Below are 22,286 nucleotides of genomic sequence, written 5' to 3' on the forward strand. Positions count from 1 at the left end.
TCCTTGCGGCAGAATGTTGCGTATGTGATTATGAAAGAGAGGATCGCAAAATTAAGATAGGTCACTTTCATGTTCCTTTCATTCAATTATAATCATTTTATCCTAATATGAAAATCTACTTGAGCTATTAAACAATCATTTTCAAGAATATTTTTTTTTATATTTTTAAAAAATTATTGTATAGACATATTTATATTTTTACATGACATCCTCTTTAACATCAAGTAAAACATACCAATTGAAGCACGGTGCGATCACGTTATTTGTTACAAATTCTTAACACTTCGACTGAAATTTCACCCGCAATTTCTTGGAAACCATGGCATTCCCATAAAGATTCAGAATCTTACCTCTCTCGCTTTAGTCACATTGACAAATACGAATTAAAATAAGAGTCATTCGTATACATAAGTGCCATAATTCCCAAGAAAACTGAGTATCGTGCACATAACTGTAAAATATAGCAGTCAAAGTGTTAAAGAAGAAATTAAACTTGAATATAGTATGGTGATATTAGATACAATTCATGCTCAGTTAAGGCAAAATTTTTGCAGTAACCTGCACTTTGTTTAGTAAATATATTTATCGCTTTAAAAAAACGAGTTTTAAATTAATACTGCAATGGTAAAATGTTTCTCTTTTCACGGTATGTGAGAGATAAATGTGACTAGAGAGATTTTGAGATATTGAAGTGCCAGCAGCTTCACAACTTTGTATACATATGTAGAGCATATATTTAAACGAATATTTGTATGGCTAAGAGAGAATTGTCATTCTAGATCCTCTTGTACATTACGAACGTTAGAAACGGTAAACCGTCTCTATCATTTTTATCCCAATTTAAGATCGATTATACATTCGATACTTGTTTATCAGTCAGCGCAATCGTGCAGACATAGAGAGAGAGAGAGAGAGAGAGAGAGAGAGAGAGAGAGAGAGAGAGAGTATTTTAAGCTGAGCGACATAGTTATTTAATATTTGAAATCGCAAATTGACTTCCGATTTTCGCGTGCCACCTAATATAAAATATTACACACCATACGCGCGCGGTTTGACTTCACTACGTCCTTATCCATGTGCATATCCGTGTGTTCAAGTACAACGTGTTCAAAGCCGCAGTTACGCGAGATCATCGCTTTACATAACTTGAAAGAGAGCTCTGCAAATTTTTAGTGTGAATGTTTCCGTTTTTAAGTAACTATTAATATTAATAATAAAGATAAATATAATAACGAACGAAGAAAAGAGACAGAGGATATGAAGAAAATACAAATAACTGTAATAACTAAAGGACGGCGGTTATGAATTTTTGTAGTATACATTATTATTTTGGTCTGCCAGGCCAGTTTGTGTGTATAACCAATTGAAACGTTACTGCGATAAAAGACGGATGAGAGAATAATGTTAAAGGAGAAAAAAAGTGAAAAAAACGAACATCAAATGTATTGTAACTTTTTGCATTTAGTATAATATATATATATATATACTTACCTTATACTACCAACCCCTATTATAGCATCTCTTTATTTATCACAACACGCTTATCTGTTTGGTATGAACTTTATTAGCTGGTCTCGCGCATAGAGTCACATTTCCTCTATAATCGGCTTTGCCGAAACTGCTGAGCACTCTATCGATTCATCAGCATTTGATGGCGGTGGAGAATAAAATGTACGACGAAAATAATGTCGATATCATCTGCACACAGAATTTCTAATTTTCCATAAAATACAAATACTATACAGGGTTTTTTTATTTTTTTTCTTTATTTTATTAATTTTTTTAACCGACTATCGATTGTATGATGTATTGCAGCTGTGATTAAAAATGCATTCCCCCTATGATTATTCATTTTTCGTTACATTTCAATTATTTTCCTAACTTCAATTAAAATATCTATTCTCTAAATTCTTTAGTGTGAAATTTCAATCTAGAGAAAATTGAGCCAATTTTGATTCGCTCGAAAACTTTTTTAGAGAATACCATATTATTTTCAGAGCAAACTTATAACTAAGACAAGTTACAGGTTGATTGTTATAAGATTCATTATATTCGCTCGGACTGACACCACCCTTCATTAGAGTACTTTTTATTTGAATTTTTGCAAGTGATCCGAGCAACCCTTCGAGGGTGCCAATGTCGAAATTCGTCGAGACGAATGAGAACGTTTGAGATATCATCGAGGTGATCGGTTGCGTGTATTGCGTAAGAATGTGACTGCGGGGCATACGCATACGCATACGCGTACGGCAGAAAGATCAGATGAGGGTGTAGGAAGAGAGAAAAACGCAAGAGATGAGATCATCTCTCCTCTCTGGCCGCGCGTTCCGCTCGGCACGGCGCGGCACCGCCGCAATGTGCCTCGCGAACGCAGTCTGTACCGGTCCAGCGACCGATTTGGAGGGCTGTTCTTTTCTCAATCTTTCTTGCTGAAGAAGAGAACGACAGAAGCGATTTGCGAAGAAAGCCAACGCGAGGTACGGTAATCTTATGAATTTTCATTTCGTACACTGCTTTGCCAAAATATCAAATTCAGAAAAATATAAAAGGTTTCTACCTTTAAAATATTTCCGAACACTATTCACTATTTTTATCGATTAATGTACTATATAAATATTACATTTAATAATCTATTCAAATATAGATCATTATATTGTAGAAAGTTGATTATGTTAAAATATCAAAACTATTAAAATATCTTGTGCGTCTTATTAATCTTAATACGTTTTAAAAGTGTATTAATTCCACACATACTAAAATAATTAAAATAATTATTCTAAATAAATTATACTTTTTTACGAGTATGTCATTTAATGTAGATTATAAGTATATATTCCTAAGTAATAACAATGTTGACGTTTTTTAACACTTCTAATTTATACATTAAATTTTTTTAATGTATGAATTAGTAAAAAAGTAGCAAAGTTATTTTTTAGATGTTTGTGTACGAATGAAGAATGATATCGTATTGTAGAATAAGTAAGTACCTGAATGTGTCTGAGTTGCGAAATGTATAATAACAGATATGAAAATAAAGAGACTGCCACTAGGTAGCTGGCAATCAGAATTCAAACATGAAAAGGGTCTTCATCGAAAAATCTTTTCATGAATGATTCTAGCGATTCTCTTATTTTAACGAAATTCCTCGAGCTTCTTGTAATAGCACTAGTTTCTGCTTCTCGAAGTTTACACCATCAATTTTTATCGTCAGATTGAAAGTATCTTTATAAGTGAAATAACTGAAGAAGATAAAACTGATGTACTCCAAATAAAATTACCGCGATAAAAGTGTCTTAACCATATTAATTTTCACACACAGCGATTAATGTGAGTCATTTGTACGTGAAGAACTGCATACGATAGACGTTTTATATCAGTGGGCGTACTCACAATTATAATACTTATCTCTTGTCATGTATTTCTCGGAAATCGTGTCCTTTCTAGGACGGAAATCCAACATCCTTTGTTTATTGAAGCGCAAATTATTAAGGAAAAGATGTGTCATTTACTATTATTTACTACAAATTTTCGCATTATGTTTAAAGTTACATTACGTTGTATCGGTTATTGTAATTGCCACAAAGTTATGAATGGAAAAGAAATCAATTGCGACGAGTAGCGTAAATTATAGATATATTTTTATTTCTGCATTAGAACTTTTTTCTCGTTTTTGCCAAAAATCAAATATATCTATTTCACTTTAAGTTCCAAAAGTTACACCAGTTTAGTTGTAGAAAGCAGACCTTAAAAGTAACGAAATTCATAATTTTCTCTTAGCGACTTAAAATAGAAGTGATGTCCTATACTTGTTATTTCCAGTAGATCATTCATTCGACCTCTTCTCATGTCGCCATATTACGCCGCATGATATCCCAAGAGTTCAAAACTAAGATCGATAAGAAGACGCGAATTTATTTTTTAATACTCTTATTCTTCCATAATAAGAACGCATATTCATATATAAGCTTACATATAAGAAGAATAAATATACTAAAGCATTCTTTGAAAAGCAAGAAAGAATAACGAAAATAGATAAAGACACTTCTATCTCTGAAAACATTTGTTCGAATTCTACCTACATCGTCATATTACATACAATTTTTATAACAATCTTTTATGATCCAGTTCCTTTATAATCATTTTACGGATACGGATTTACGAACAATTTTCCATTAGGATTTATACATATGCGTTCCATACATTTTATTATTCGTAATAATATCAAGTCGTGCATAAACTTCCGCCCGTCGACAAGCAGATTGAACGAGATGAATCGAATCAACGCATATTAACTGGAGTATCTCGTCGGCAAACTAGTTAACTTTTAATTCCGCGTTGGTGAAGCTGGCACATAGGACTAATAACGAAGAAACATTCATGATGTTCCCAATTTTATGGGATTAGGCGTTTTGTGAACGTAATGACTGCTTTAAAGAAAATATAGACGAAGTAAATAGAATTTAAAATAAAATGAAATAAGAATAAAATTTTCACAAGCACGACTCCATCTACATTATTGTATTCTATTTCGATGGAAAATTCTGTTCCACTTCAAACGTTTAGTCACCTTTTTAACAATAGAAACTCGAGTATTTATTTTATTTTGTTTTATTTTTATATAATGCATCCATTTACTCTTTTCTTTTTCAGAAGCTATAACCAAAAGCATTGTGGTATTTATTTTATTAATTTTAATTTTAATTGATAAAATTCATGATTATTCTGCAGTTATTTACGCGTGCAGATTGCTTTTTATTTCACTGCGCTTTGAATTGCACCCATTGCTGACTTGTGTATTATTAGATATATTCAGTTGTATAATTTTAACTGTAATTGTAAAGAACCCGCGTTTATATTGATTAGTCCTTATCAAGTTTTGCGATAGATATGTGAACTAGGGATGTGCGATCTTCGGATCGATTCGCTAAAAATCGATTTTTTACAAAAAGATCGCTTCAAAATAGTTTCTTTTGTTAAAAAAAAGAATTCTTTACAAAGAGATCAATTTAAGGTAGTCTCTTTTAGTTAGAAAAATCAATTTTTCGCAAAATAGATCGGTTTAAGATCACTATTGTCGTTTGAAAAGATTGATCTTTTAGAAATTGGAACATCTCTGATATTTTCGTTGTTACGTGTAAAGATAAATAACAGCTGTGAAGGCACGATTTCTTTTTGTTATAAAGGAATTACATTTTCGTTTCTTTCGTCCACTGGCAGAGACGTTTCGCCCACGTTGGCGAACCGCGCGATAAAAAAAAAGGGGCCATGTGCCTCGATTCCTACGCGCGCGGCTGCGTTGGAGAACGAGCGTTTCCGGAGAAACCGCGCGACGCATCGCGAACGCACTTCGACGCATCGCGAACGCACACTTCGACGTCGAGACGACTGCCGGATCGTTGGGACCGGCACGTTCTCCATATGGAGAAAACTCGAGACCTTAACACGTTACATATGGAAATCTTTACTCTTCTCTCGTTCAGCTTGGCTACATGGTTACGTATTACGTAGCGATTAAAATAAAGAATTACGTAATTTTTTGAATACTCGATAAGATTAACTTATTGTATAGATACTACACAATTGATAATGCACGATTATTGATTCAGTAGTCGGTTTGGCAACGAAGAAAGCCATGAAAATTAAGAAATTTAAATTGATAAATTATAAATGCGCAAAACGAATTACGTAGAGTGAAGAGAGAAAAATGTACTAAATTTTAATAAATTATTTAATGTATTAATTGTATGTATTTATTGACAGGAGAGAAATATTTGTTAAATAAAAAATAATAATAATTAAACCAAATGAATTGTTCTTGTTCTAAATAAATATATGTTTATATTTAGTACATATTTAACTGGCACTATTCAAACAAATATTTATTAAAATGTAGTACATTTTTCTCTGACAGTGTGAGTGTATTATTATTTTTTTTTTTTACTTCATATTTGATCAAATCTTTTTACAGTTTATGTTGGTTTATGACTATAAAAAGACATTATTCAGGTCTTGAATAGAGATTCAGAAATAGCTATAATATATATGTGTAGCTACTGTATATTATAGTATAACATAATATTTGATATATACAAATATTATATCATGCTATTAGTACACATATATTATATATTATATCAGACGTATTTTTTACTTTATATTAATTTTCGATAATTTTTATCGAAAGTTTTATTTTAAAAAATTGTTTGGAGGACAATTTAATATGAAAATAGATGCGCGTTCATACAATGCACAAATATGCTCTTCTAGAATGAATCTCACTCTTAAAGATTGAAACTTGAGACATTCTTTCTCGAAACTAGCTCAATTTTCATTCTTTAGAGTGAAATTCCACTCTGAAGAATTTAGAGAGTATACAAATCACGTTGATTTTGTATTTGGTTCCAATTGTTTGTATCACGTGATCCCTTGGTTAGTGGAAAGCGAAGAAATGGCGCACGTTATCCTCTGAATTCATGAGCTTATTGAAACATTGACTTAACGAATTGTGTAACATCTCATAAATACAATTGGATGGAACACTTGACAGTAAGCCGAATAATTGTGTTTATATAACAGGAAACGTTCGTGTTTTTATTAACCAAACGCCTATACATAGTATTATTAGGATACTTATATTTTATTTATATTCGGTGATATGTATACATAGATTGCAAATTTCACATAAGCACTTTTTCCAAGTTCATTCTCACTCTTTTTTATCCTTTAAACGACATATTGTTTAAATAAAATATCGAAAATAATATGTATAATCTAAATAAAAAGAATTTTTAATCTTATATCTAGCTTTTCAAGACGAGTTAGTCATGAAAAAAAGTTTCAATCTTTAAGAGATTTCACATTATTTATAATAAGGTTTACTCTAAAAATTTTCAGAATATAATATATATTTATACATTGTATAAATGGATTGATTTTTACTAAATTGTGATCCTATTCAGACAGCACAGAATATTTATGATAAATATTTATTATAATTCATTTTTTGAAATGTTATATAAATATTTTATACGTATTTTATATAAAGCTTTATATTCAAAATATTATTAAAAGATGGACTAAATATTTAATGTAATATTTATGAAATAAATATAAATAAATATTTCCGTCAAGTACTTCTTATTTGAATTATGTTTCATTATTTCCACAGCATTTACAAAATTTACAATAAATGTTTCATAATATTTATAATAAATGTTTATCTATGCAATCTAAGATCAATGAAATATTTACCAATGTATTACCAAAAATATTTACAATGTATTTATTTAAAAGCTCCCGGTAAAAAATTTTTCATGCATGAAAATGTATAAATATATATAAACATACGTAAATATACATAAATATTCATAAACATGTATAATTATGTATATGAAATATATCCATACGTGTTCGTGCGTCCTTTTTTTTTGTAAAATTATTTTTTAATGTAGTAGAAATAATAATAATAATGTGAAAATGAATAAAATAATTAAAAAAGTAATTTTTGCACTATTTGTTCTAGAAAAAAGCAAGTTTGAAGAGAAATGTAAAAAAATTATTTATATATAATTATATATAAAATTATGCATAATTATGTATGAGCAATTTTTTTTTACATTTTTCCAAACTTGTTTTTTTCAAAAATGCGAAAATTATCTCTTTAATTATTTTTTATGTTTTCACATTACTATTATTATTTCTACACTAAAAAGTAATTTTACAAAAAAAAGAAGGCTGTATGAACATGTATGGACATATTTCATATATAATTATATATGTTTATGAATATTTATACGTGTTTCTAAAAATATTTATGAAATGTGTGTGTAAAAAAAAATTAATAAAAGATGCACCTACATAGGACTTATATAAGTATATCCAATTGGATATATATGACAATCGAAATATATTCAAATCAAAATATATTTATATTTAAGTAATATTGCGTCTAAATAAAAGTTGCGCATTAAACGGAGATTACATGATTATGTAAATCTATGAGTCGAATTCGTACAAATTTCATAGCGTTCAAATTTCACCGCTGACGAAAGCAGCAACCAATTGCTGACGTTACATTACATGCGCGCGTCCTTCGTCGTTATTAAAACGCTGCAATTAAGTCGCGACGCGTAAACCGATTGTAAAGGGTGTTTTTTAAAAAAAATTAAATTAAACAGCCGCGGTGGCCATATGCCCGAAATCATTTTCAAATGTTAATGCCATGCATTGATCTTTCGACTAAAAAAAATTTTTTGATTATAATTTAATTTTTGTGTTAGTTTTTACAATTTTAAGTTCTATCGGGCTTAAAAAAATCTATCGGGCTTAAAAAAACACCCTTTATCATCCGCGAAAGGCAACGAGAGCGAAGAGACAAAACGTCGCGTGCGACGTACGAAGAAAAGACAGCGTCGTAATAAAGTCACATATATTATATATTATATATTATTATTAAAAGAGCGCTCGTGACTCGGATGTATCCAAAGCGATTTGATTTTCAAATATCTGGGTTATCGCTTCGTTGCTCTTATTAAGGTCCCGCGAGATTTATCTCTGGTCTCTCGCGTTGACCCGCGCTCGCGTTGATCGGTGCCATGTGTGCGTGCGTGCGTACGTGCGTGCGTGCGTACATCGTCGATTTTTTTAAATAGTACGAGTTAGTACGAGTGTCGCAAGGAAATGTCATTCGTCTTTCATGCCGATATCAACTGGAAACGCCGTGGCAATAAAGCATTACGCGCGAGAAATGATGGCTTATTTACACGTTCAAACCTGCTTGCACCCGATTTAGCTCAGGGATATTAACCCCTTTCGACGCACCGAGAAACTTGAATCTATTCCGAGAAAAATCTCAACTTTTCTACCAGCTGCTTTCGCGGCGAATACAGAATTCGGGAGCTTTCAAAAGTTTTTCGATGAATGGCTCCTCGAGGGATAGAATCCGATCGTCAAGTAAAGCTCTCGCTCGATTGATAATAATCCGAGTTTCTAGGGTCTTACTTAAGAGGGAAGTAGAGGACGAAAATAGTTTACGTTAAGTCCTCCTTCCTGAATCGTGGTGGTTAATTTGATCAATTACGCGAGCCAAACTTCTCTAGAGCGACTTATGAAGATACGATGTATCCTACAATGAATGGGTCATAGTTTACGAGGCTTGTAAATTGCCAGTAACGGGAACGTGTCTGAAATTATAAAGATACTACTGCACTCTGGATGCTATCAAACTTCGTTAAGATTGAGATCATATTCTACTTTAGATCGATTATTTTAAAAGGAAGGCATCTTGCATATATTCATCATCAATTTATCACAGAGATCGCAATGTCGACGAAGCTACAGCTGCTGCTGATCGCGTTGCTGGTGACGGTTCTAATAGTGGACGTGTCATCTGCTCAGGTATTATTATCTTTTAATAATATATATCGCAATATAATTTTTTCAATCTTAAAATCATTATATTCAAAATTATCATAGCCGAACGAGAGAAATGAAAAAAAATTTTTTTTTAATTTAAAAACTAGAAGAATTAAACTACTCTTAAAATAAATATATGTTTGAATAGTTTTAAGTATTTACTAAATGTCTATAAACATATATTTATTTTATAGAAATTATTAATTCGATTTCACTATCATTTTTTTATTGAGTAAATATTTATTACTTAGTACTTTTATATTTTTTAAAGTGTGTTTTTAAGATCTTTAAATTTTTTTTTTTAGTGCAGTAGCGCTTAAAAGTAATTTGTAGGGAACATTTAAATCTTCCTTTATGAATATTACAACAGAAAAATAGTTGTTCTTCAAATGTTCGAAATATATGAAGTTTATTTTGTTAAGAATAGATATCAGAATATATGATTTTTAATTTAGCAAGTAATATGAGTTTTCCTTACTTAAAAATTCTTTTATTTAAAAACCAGGAATTTTCATAATTATAAATTTCATCAATATTTATGAGTACTGTAAATTAAAGTATAATATTTTTTAATTTAATTCCTTAGATTCCGTCTAAATTTTTTGTTAGCATTTCTCTGTGTAAAATGTTATGGTTTAAAACTTTTAAAGTGAATTTCGTTCCGAAAAGTAAAATTTTACTTTTAAAAATTGAAAAATGAAAATTGTGCTTTCAAGACTAGCTCAATTTTTATTTTTTAAAGTAAGATTCTCACTCTAAAAAACTTGGAGAGATAAATAATGGTGATAATGCTAAATATAACACATTTATAGAAAAAAGATATGAACTTGAGTAATTTAAATATTCTGCACTACAATGAGAAATTTTCAAAGTTTTCTTGGAAAAGAAATGACAAAGCGAGAAGTACGGAAAGCTTTCTACAGTATTTTACTCGCTCATTTTCTATCGTCAAAAGTATTACAAAGTACGAAGCAGAGAGAAAGAAAAAGAGTATTAATCGAAGTTTATATTAATCGATTCCTAGCGCAGACGAAAATATCGGCGTCGCACGACCACGACAGAGGCACCCGTGCAAGATGAGATCATGAACATGCTGGAAGCTGACGAAATAGCCGAGGAGGCGGCGACGGCGGAGGAGGCTGAGGTCATTCTTGAAAATGGCAGAAACGAGGTTGGATCGAAGCAGCAGCGTTTGCTTCAGGACCCGTGCATGGACAAGCATTGCGGCGCTGGACGTGTTTGCAAGGTTCGTCGAGAAAGCTCTCTTTTATTCATGAATCAATGATAATTATTTTATATTGCTACATATACACACACACACACACACACACACATATATATATATATATATATATATATATATATATGAACAAGACGATCAATAAGAAAACAATCAATAAGGAAATGGGAATTAAAGACCTATAACGATCTTTAATGCTTAAATAATTCAATTTGTATATACTATATATGTATTAATAAATAAGAAACTTAAGATTGCTTTCTGACATTCACCTATACTGAAAAAAATCTTCATTTTAAAGAAATATTTCTTTGTTCATATTTAAAAAAATTATTTTCATTTCAAAGAAATAATTTTTTGTAGAATTGAATTTTTAGTCTTATCTGCCAAGATTTGATCCATCAATTTTAACGTTTATTTGTTTATTTATATTTTTGTGATTTGTCAACTTCTAATAAAAAAGTAATAACGTATGCTTAATGCAACTAAGGCGTTTCTACAAATGTAAATTAATTTTAATTACGATTCAACTTACTTTTCATCTTTTTCTGGTTTTAAGAATTAGAAAAATATGAATAGTTTAAATTGAATCGAGATTAAAATTAATCTACATTGATAGAAATGGACCTAAGTGCCAAACGTGAAAGTAAACGAGAGAGATATACAGAGATTGAGTGTTTAAAATATGAAATAAGAATTTTGTCCTCTCTTTAAGACAGACAGGAATAAAAAGGAAAGTGAAATTTCTTCGATTTTAGAATACGGAGGAGGGCACGGCTGAGTGCGTTTGCGTGGAGCTCTGCAACCAGGAGGTCGATCCGCGTCGCAAGGTCTGCACCAACTACAATGAGACCTTGGGCAGTGACTGTGAGGTCTACCAGGCGCGTTGCTTCTGCGACACCGATGACGCCAGGTGCAGAGGTCCCGATTATCAACATGTCCACATCGTATACTATGGCGAGTGTCGACAGATGCCTGTAAGTATCATTCTGTCACAGATGTGACAGAACGGTCCTTGTAAAAAAAGCCGTACATTATTTTCACACAATAAACTGTACTCACACAACATTTTTCCGTCTGTTAACTCGCGTATCTATCTCAGTGATTTCCGACTGAAAATAACTTTAAACTTTCGGAGCGCTAACTTAGGTATATTGAATTTATTCAATTATAAATTTCTTTATAAAAAAAGTCAACAAATTTAATTTGTTTATGTAACATCTACAAATTTGTGTATTATTCTTATTATTAGAATATCCTCACACCGAAAGAAAAGATTGGCTGCTGCAGCAAATTAGATAGTAAAATATGGCACAGCATTTTTAATTGGCTACTGCATCGAATTAAAAATGCTATACCATATTTAGCCAATCTTTTCTTTCAGTGTAGTATTTATTTTTTTATACGAGTTGTTTTGATTTCTTGAAATTAATTAGTGCCTTTTAATTGACATAAATCAAATAGAGCTCAGAGAACAATTTAAAATGTTTTATAATATAACGTTTAAAAGATGTCTTTAAGACGTCTTAGTCTCGATCCACAATTTTGCTTTAAATACCCTTATGTTTGCATTTTGAACATATTATTCCCCAAGAAGTTTTATACACATACAGATTGAGCGTCAGTAAATGTGTTACAGATTTGGGTATCAGCTCTAGAGAGTTAAAAATAGAAAAATTATCAACGATAAAATATCAAAAGCATGTGTATTTTAAAAGTGTTTTTCGATTACGCGATACATTTATATATATGTAATATATATATATATATACAAAATTCTTTAATGCGCGTAGATGTGCAAGGAAGAGGACATGGCCGACTTTCCCAGGCGAATGCGCGACTGGCTATTCAACATCATGCGCGATTTGGCAGACCGTCAAGAGCTGTCATCGCATTATCTGAAGATGCAGCGAGAAGCTGAGACCAATCACACTTTACGCTGGTCGAATGCAGCTATTTGGAAGTGGTGCGACCTGGACGGCCACCCACATGACCGAACGGTATCTAGGCACGAGCTCTTCCCGATTAAGGCGCCCTTGATGGCTCTCGAACACTGCATCGCGCCCTTCCTCGATTCCTGTGACATCAATAACGATCACAAAATCACGCTGGTTGAATGGGGCAAATGCCTGCAACTCGACGAGGTATCTCTTCTTTTTTCTTATTTTTCTCGAGAATGATTTTTCTTAAGAAATATTAACAGAATATTAATCCTTATATTATGCACACGATAATTTTCTGAATCTACTGCACACGATATTGGTCATTCATTTTAACAAATAAATAAATATTATTAACCCTCAACTTCATCGGTAAAATCTGGCCAACACGACCACATCCGTGTGGTAGTTCTGTAAATTTTAATAAGAGTTTTAACTAAAATGCAATTTAAAAAGTTGGTGTTTGTTTGGTCTGATATAATAAATCAATATCTTGAAACTAAAAAATAATCATTTATTACAAACATAATAGAAAATAAAGTTTGTAGAGCTCTAAATAATAAAAATAAAGATTTTCTTCTAACTTTTAACAAGGTTGACTTAAAGATATTTTTTTTGACAATAACATTAATCTTAGATTATAATTCAGTTTTCAATCAGTCTACTAATGAACTTTACTAGCAACAGATATTTATTGATAAAATCTATAAAGGAAAAAAATTACCATCAATTTTGAAAGGCTAAAAAATAATCTGTTTTGCCTTTAGTAAAAACATACACATTTGATTATAAATTACAGTCTATGTCTATTCATCACACGCACAACTAACATAATTCTGAAGTAGTGTCTTGAATAATTTACTTCTTAAATTTATTCCTTGAATATATTGCGATTCATGCATAAAACTATCTGAAAAGAAAAATAAAATAAAAAATACTTGCGTAACATCACTCGCGAAGTATAAACGTACTCCAAACAAATAATATTTTTGTTTATAGTGCCTGTTGCGTATCCTCCTAGTGTGAGATACGAACCAATACTAAGAATATATAAGGCGTGACAATCTATACAGTACAGAAAATTGAAGCAATATTGTTGCAAAGTTGCAATATTGCATAATGTTATATTGCAGAGATATTACAGAAATGTAAATTAATAATATGTCTGTAAGATGTCAGTAATATGCCTATAATATTCCAGAAACATTACAAAACTGTAATTCTGTAATAAAGATTCTTAATATTGTTTGTAATTCTTTAATTGTTACTATAATAATAATATAAAAATATAATTTTTTATATTTATGTAGTACAGTCTTGGTTTAACAGTTTTTATGATAATAATTAATATAATCCATTTTTATATTTCAAATAAAAAATTTATTAATCTATTATTTGACAGCTATTTCATTAGCTAAATTTTATATTTATTTTAAATATGAAATCAAAAGATTGTATAATATCGAGTTTGGATACAATCAACACATCACTATCGGATAATTAAATTACTGAAAATGATTTATCGAAATATTAATTATGTGCTCGATGATGTATTTATGCCTAATGTGCACGCAGGAATAAATCAGCGCCCGAGCTTTATTGATAAATTTCATATCGTTATTTTTTAATCGATTCTAATTGACTCGGAATGACTTCGAATTGAAAAGAATCACTAGGATTAACTTAATCCATGATTAACTTATCAAACGACTATATTATTATGTTAATGTGAATAATATTTGTGATTTGCTCGGGGTACACACATATATACTTTATCCTTGCGAATAAATTTATTCTTCAGAATTAATACTACATTTATTGAAATATTTTATAGTTTTATCATAAAAAATTGTTTTTGGAAAGTATATATCACTAGAAATGCAATTTGTAGAAAAATTAAAGTTAGTGAGATATATGTACAGAAAATAGTTTTCATTTTAGTCTTCGTAAACAAATTTATTCAAATACATTGCTGGAATGTTTTGTTGCAACATAACAAAAAGCGGACATCTTAACATTGTTGGAATTTTGCAACAATGATTCAGCAATGTTTCGCGACCATCATGCAATATTACAATGTTTCAGTGAAATCATTCTGCAATGTTTCTGCAATGTTTCTGTACTGTATGGGAACGTTGCTTGTGCCACGCGAGAAATAATTGCGAAATTGTGTGCGGTGGAGTACGTTTGTACCTCACCACTATAATTGAGGGTTAAGTGATTCTTATTATTTATTATACTTAACATCTTTAGAAATTATTTATAAAGTTGTGTATTTATACAAATTGTATATAAATATTATAACTAATATTACTTAATTTTTCAAAAAAAGAAACGTGCAGGACACGAATGACATGCAATTAATTATTAAAGAGGCTTTCATCTTTGACGGTCGTAAAATTAATTTTTTTATGAATTAAAAAAAAATCTGTTGCATATAATATAGAGAAATACGGGGTTTTGCATGAAATTATTTAGAGAGCAAAAAATTTTTTTATTTATAAAAAGATACAGTTTGATATTTGAAAATGGGGATCGAAGTAGGGGAAAAACGCTTGCCTTTATGGTAGAAGTGACTTGTGCAAATGATCTGAAAATTTCTTTAATTTTTATTAATTATATGAGTGTCGCTATGGCATGAACTAGAATAAAGTGAATTGCATGAAATTTATAAAAATGACGGCATTAAAAAAAAAGATTTGATTTTTGTCAAAAAAAATCTTACTTCTTTGTTTATGAAAAATTGAACTTTTGTTGTTAAAACTTAATTCTAGTTCATGCCATGCGCAAAAGTGTTAGGATCAAAAGGAAAAAGAAAGATGCTATCTTAATTACTTTTTTAGTTATCACTTTCATCAAAAATATAATTTTGAGAAAAATGCGTTTAAAGTTTTATTTTTATTTTATTTATATTATCAACAGTTTCAATGCACTTACGATTATTCTGCAACACCATGTGGGATTATATAATAACCTTCTTCTTCAAAAAATTCAATAAGATCTTCAAAGACTAGACTACAACCGACATCTATTGGTTTTCTTTGAATTGTAACCTGAACAGGATTTACAAACGCTGTTGCGCCGGCAAGCGTTTGAAGGTCCATGCGTTCTTTCATATTTGAACTCATAGTTCCATTAATATTGCGAATTTCAAAAAATCCTTTTACAAGAGGATATTCTACACATGTAGGAATAAAAATCAGCAAAAAAAATTTTTTGGAAGTCATCAAAGATGCCCCCTTAAGGATTAAAATCTTGCAGATTCTTTATACTAATTTTATTTTTATAACGCAGAAACTTAGATTTGTCTTGATATAAATGTGTTATATGTGCATTTCTCAAACTGTTTTGCAAATATTTTAATATAAGATGTGTATAATGATTGTATTATATTCTGTAATATATATATTTATATAAATATATATATATATTTAACATGAATACGTACATATCGTTATCATATGTACATGGAATTTGTAAAATAAGAATTTGTGACTTATTTTACTTGTTAATTAATCATAGATATATACATATAAAAAGTAAGATTGGCAATGAAACTATAACGGTAAAATAATCGTTCGTTCTGAATTTTAAAATAGTAATATATTTTTGCTTTTCAGCGACTATGTAATTTTTTACTCTGCATGCAGTTACATATTTATATAAATATGATTTTATATTTAATTGCGAGCAGGAAACATCTCATAGCTTTACGTTTTGTAAATCATATATTCTTTTGAGAAATGTTATACTATTTATATAACGAAGAAAGAAAAGAAAAAAAAAGTTTCTCTCCTCTCAGGAAAACAGATGAAAAAAGAATATCTTGGCACATGGAATTCTTTACACGGACTTTTCATTAACATTTTGTGATCAGTATAGAAAGTCTCTGTATTAACAAACAGAATATTTTTTTGATACAATTATAAATACACTGATAAAAATGTTTTGATTAAATTAATAAAAAGGTCCAGAATGGCATTTTAATGAGAATAAAAAGAATTTTTGATCATATTAACATAAGAGTGTCATATTAAAATTTTCAAAAAGCTATTAGCCAAAAATTAACTTATTAGCCAATTATTTAGCTTATTAGCCAAAAATTCCGAACATTTCTTCAGCGCAGAATATTATTTATGATAAATACTCATTATTCATTTTTTGAAATGTCACATAAATATTTTATACATATTTCATATAAAGCTATATTTGAAATATTATTAAATTGTAGATTAAATATTTTATGTAATATTTATGATAAATTTAAATATATTTTTAATATTTTTTACTTGAGTTATAATTTTTATTTAAGTATTTTCATAGCATTTACTACAATATTTACATAATAAATTTTTCATATTATTTGTAATATTTATAATAAATATTTATAATCTGTGCAATCTAATCACAAAAAATTTACAAAATATTTAAAATAAGTTTTATAAGTATTTACAAATATATTTTGTAAACATTTTATAAATATTGTGCGCTGTTTGGATTGCTTGCAACTTCGGACGCATATAAAACTGTGTAGATTAGTACAATTGATCAAAGAATAGTCAAGGATAATTATTACTTCACATTCAATTGTTCATTAGGGGTGTTAATTTAATATTAGAAATTGATCAATCATTGGCTATGGTCCGATTCACCTCCACGACGCTCACATAATTCTACGATACTAAGGGGCTGCACAATCAAGGAATATAGGAACAGAGAATAGGAACAAGAACAAAGAATAAAAAATTTCAACCAATTAGAAACGATGCACTATAAAATTTCACAGTTTCTGATAGATTGAAATTCTTATTCTCTGTTCCTGTTTCTATTTTCTGTTCCTTGATTGTGCGCAGCCCCTAACGATCGATCCGATTCATTAACGCTAATGACGATTGCGTTTCGGATCATCTCACGTAATCACGAGGTACATAATTTGTATATTGCTTTTAGTAAAAATCACAATCGATATTCAATGAATAGAAAGCCCATTTTACAATTGCGTAAGCGGTAAGCTGTAAGTGGTTGTAATTATAAGAATTGACCAATCGCAATCGAATATTTTCCTCATATTTGACTTTGATTGATTAATTCTTATAACTGCAACCACTTATGCAACTATGCTTACGCAATTGCAGAATGGGCTGCGCTGTATATATTGTAATAATTGAGAGAAATTGCGTTCGAGGATTCGAAGATAACATATATTGATTAAATAATTGTCTTCTATTTATAAATATTGTTCTGATATGTTAGAAAAAAGATTTGTGTATTGATTATATAAACTTTTTACAATTAAATTAAAACATGTAATTTAAATAAATTTTATAATTATCCAAATAATACTTAAATACAAAAATATAAGACACGGTAATTTATTTTGGATAAATATCCACGTAGATATTTATTTTTCAGACATGCTTAGTCTATATTAGAGTGATTCTTAATACAATTCTTAATACAAATATCTTTTTATCTGAAACTTAACCGTCTAATGAATAACACATATGCGCTTTATATGGAACGCAGCCAGTATAAACTGCGTTTCATGAATGATACATATTAACGATATTTTTTAGATTCATATTGATCTCGTTTTCCCGTGAAAATGACTTTCACACCGACCCATTTTCACATCAACCGTAAGCACGCGAATTCAAAAATCTGTAGTGTCACTTCGCTCATGCAAAATGTTCAGAGAGTGAATCGGACGACCGTACGTGAGAACATTGACAGTGCTGTGAGCATAAAAAGCCTATAAGAATCGGATCGCAGGTCAAATGTTCTTTTTGCATTCAATTGGTCAATTTCTTAAGGATTACTATATCTATTGTAAATTCAGAATAATAGAATAGCGCAAGAGGAATCAAAGCAAAATATTTAGAAGAAATTTCCCTGAAATTTCGGACGCTCACAATTAGATGCCTTTAGAAAATCTCCCCGGACATTTCTAAATCTCTAAAAAAGAATTGGACGGTATCCGGGGAAAAGAGAAAACGAGGCTAATCCTACAATCGATATTCATAATCAATACATTTGAGAGTGTCTTAGTCTTAAAATGTCATAAGCCAATCACAGACTGATATTCGTAGAGGCTTATTAATTTTTATAGGCTTTTTACAATAAGTCATTACCTAAGCTTTAAGTATCAAGCTATAAAAAATAGACCAATTACAATTGATTATTCTTCTCACATTCGACTATGATTGGTTAATTTCTTACGATTTAAGACTTAAAACGTAAACAATAGCTTATTTGTAGAGAGCCTATTACATTTGTCTTAAATATTATATATATTATTTATTTAAGATATTATAAAACGGCGTCTACATGAGATTTTAAGGCGTAAATTTTAAGTTTTAAGTTCTAAGCCTTAAGAAATTTACTAATCATAGTCGATTATTTACTTCACATTAAACTATGACTGTCTTACATTAATTTTAAGGCGTAAATCTTAAGCTTTAAGCCGTACATAATTTCTTACATAAGGCTCATTGTAGACGCCAATCAGAGAGCTATATTATTTTTATCCAGACAGCAAACAATGCTAAGAAAATATTTACAAAATATATTCTTAAGGCTTCCACGGTGCTTTCTATACAAAGATTATGCGTTTCGCGGGTTTCCTCCGTGTCCAGATCCATTCTTGGATATTAACGTTTCGTGAACCTCGCAGTCCATTTCATCAGGGCGAGGAGCACAGTATCAGGCTGCTCCTCGTTCTGATGAAGTGGACTGCAAGGTTCACGAATCGTTGGCATTCCAAGAATGGATCTGGACATGGAGAAAATTCGCGAAACGCATAATTTATATTTAGAAAATATTTTATTAGGTGTTGGAATTAATTCGTAGCGTTTTTAAATGAAAGAATGTTATTTATTTCACATGAGCATTAAAAAATACATTAATGAAAGTACTTCCCATCACTTGTAAAACGCTACGAATTAATTCCAACACCTAATATAAGCAAGAATTATTTTTAATATTTCGTAAATATTTTTGTGATCTTAGATTGGACAGATCATAAATATTTATTATAAATATTATAAAATATTTATCATATGTATATTGCAATATGTAAATGGTATCCCAGACGGCGCAGAATATTTATGATAAATATGTATTACTTTTTAAAATGTCATATAGATATTTTATACATATTTTATATAAAGCTTTATTCAAAATATTATTAAAAGATAGACTAAATATTTAATGTAATATTTGTAAATACATTTATAAATAAAGATTTCTAATAAGTATTTATTACTTGGATTATAATATCTTATTAGATATTTTTATAGCATTTATTACAACATTTATGATAAATATTTCATAAACTTTTATTTTTAATAAATGATCTGTACAATCTAAGACCACAAAAATATTTAAATTAAATTTTATAAATATTTACAAATATTTCGTAAATATTTTATAAATATTGGGTGCTTATAAATCTGGGGTGAAAATACTTAATAAGACATTATTAATCCAAATAAATATTTGCTAAAGATATTTATTTATATTAATCATAAATATTATATAAAATACGTAATCTATATTTCAATAATGTTTTCGAATAAAGTTTATATGAAGTACGTATAAAATATTTATATAATATTTAAAAAAATAAATAATAAATATTTATGAATATTTATTATAAATATTCTGTGCTATCTGAGTAAGACTTGAATAAAATAACTAGAAATTCAATGTTGGATTCATCAAAATGTTATTATTGTTAAGTCCTTTTGTTTGTTTAATCAAGACATTTTTCTCCGTATGATATAAAAGATAAATTTGAAAGAAACATTTGAAGACATCAAGCCCATTTTATATTTGACGAAAACATTCAATTAACATTGAATAATTTTCTCAATTGTAATGTCGATAACGATAATAACGACAATTTCAGGACGACATAGAAGAAAAATGCGATGAGCTAGCGGAGGCAAACCAGGAGCAATACTAGAGAATTCGAGCCGGAGTTTGAAGCTGACTTCGTCGCACCGTTGTGGCAGCAAAATTATTATTTAAACTATTATTGTCAAAAAAAAATTTTTTGTGAGAGATATACTTTCAATTAATTCTTGAAAATTTGAATCATATGACATCTTGCTGCCGCAACGTACTGCGTTTAAAAAAGTCCAGAAAAGTCAGCATAAGAAGGACAACAGCGCGAGCGATACAGGACAGGACGCAAGGCAAGGCGAGGCAAGGCGAGGCGAGGCGAGGCGAGGCGAGGCGAGGCGAGGCGAGGCGAGGCGAGGCGAACACAATAGCGAGCGGGATTCGGGAATAATCGGGCAGGAAGGGATGCGGAGGACGCAGGTGACGCGCAGAGCAGGGTAGGGCAGAGGAACAGCGAGAGTCGGCGAGAGACTGGATGAGAGATGGCGGCTGGGTAAAAATGGCGGGAAAAATCCTCGCCAACGCGCGCGCGCGCGCGCACGGACGCGCCAGCGCGCAGGTCCCGCGCGCATCAACGAGTCGATACCGCGCGGACGGAGGCGTCGTCGTCGATGCTGACGACGGCACCCGAGGCCTGCCAACCGACAATTAACCGATATTAAACAATTCGACGCCTCAATAATACAGGCGCAGTCATCATTGCCCGAGACGACGGAATTTGCGATCACAAACCGATCACGATTCGATCCGACAGGGAGAAATTTCGAATTTCCGCGTAATCGAATGCCCTCGCTCGTCGATCCTCTTCGATACTTGGAATCACATGACGCAATTAATTCGAATTTAAGCGTCAACTGAATGCAATACGCGATTCACGAGTGAACGTAGAAAATTTCCATTCGGAAGCAAACAGAGGAATCTATGGGAAACAATTACGAAAGCAATTTCTATTACGAGCATCATTCGGATGATTTGAATTCGAATATAATACAAAAGCGTATTTCAATTATGAGCATATAAATGAAAACTTGCTCGGGCTGCGGATAGAAGGAATGCGTCATCCGTCGCTCGAAGGGAGAGGCAGATTCGTTCGTATAATATGTCCGTACAATCGCGGGGCTAAAAATAAACGCAGCAGGATATTTTATCGACGAACGCGCAGATTCCGAAATGTTTGAATAGCGTCACAGGGGTGGATATTACATCATTATTTGCCATTTCGTAATCACTCCATCGAAAATCCGTGAAACGTTTGCTTCGCCGTCCTTTAATCAGCCATGTAAAGACTTAGATAAAACATGGAAATTCTTCCTCCGAGAAAAGATATTGCCGATGTGCTGTATTATCATAGAAGATTCGACATGAAAATGGCCGACTCGTTCGTGCTTCTTATATAGTATAATTTTTGCAGTCTTGTAGCGCACGATTTTTCTATATGTGACTTTTTGTAATGAAATCACTGCCTTTTTCCGTCAATAAAGAGAAGTAATACTATTCGAGTTTTCTTTGTAATGTCATGTAATACCCATCTCTCTCTCTCTCTCTCTCTCTCTCTCTCTCTCTCTCTCTCACTGCCATTTTCTCGAGCTCATAAATATATTATCTTTCCTTTTCCTGTGTTGTTAGAGTCACATCCGTTTAACTTCAATTTAATGTTAATTATTACAGAATATTTTACAACACAGATGTTTATTATTTTACATTTTTAGATTTATTAAACGTAATTCTCCCGAAACATAAATTAAGATATACCTTTAATTAACAAAATATAGCTGTAAATTAATATA

The 22,286-nt window shown here is 30.7% G+C and overlaps 1 protein-coding gene across 1 annotated transcript; it reads left to right on the forward strand.

Annotated features, from left to right (window-relative positions):
* The first annotated feature begins 2,001 nt into the window (after positions 1 to 2,001).
* On the forward strand, positions 2,002 to 21,994 carry SPARC (secreted protein, acidic, cysteine-rich). The gene is made up of 6 exons (XM_011070352.2): positions 2,002 to 2,477; positions 9,314 to 9,396; positions 10,439 to 10,660; positions 11,413 to 11,631; positions 12,448 to 12,798; positions 20,504 to 21,994. Exons 2-6 carry the CDS (start codon positions 9,322 to 9,324, stop codon positions 20,558 to 20,560), a joined length of 924 nt encoding a protein of 307 aa, XP_011068654.1. The 5' UTR covers positions 2,002 to 2,477; positions 9,314 to 9,321; the 3' UTR covers positions 20,561 to 21,994.
* The last annotated feature ends 292 nt before the right edge of the window (positions 21,995 to 22,286 follow it).

This window comes from Acromyrmex echinatior, chromosome 13 (genome assembly GCF_024713525.1).
Source record: "Acromyrmex echinatior isolate Ae372 chromosome 13, ASM2471352v2, whole genome shotgun sequence".
In the NCBI taxonomy this organism is placed as follows: Eukaryota; Metazoa; Arthropoda; class Insecta; order Hymenoptera; family Formicidae; genus Acromyrmex; species Acromyrmex echinatior.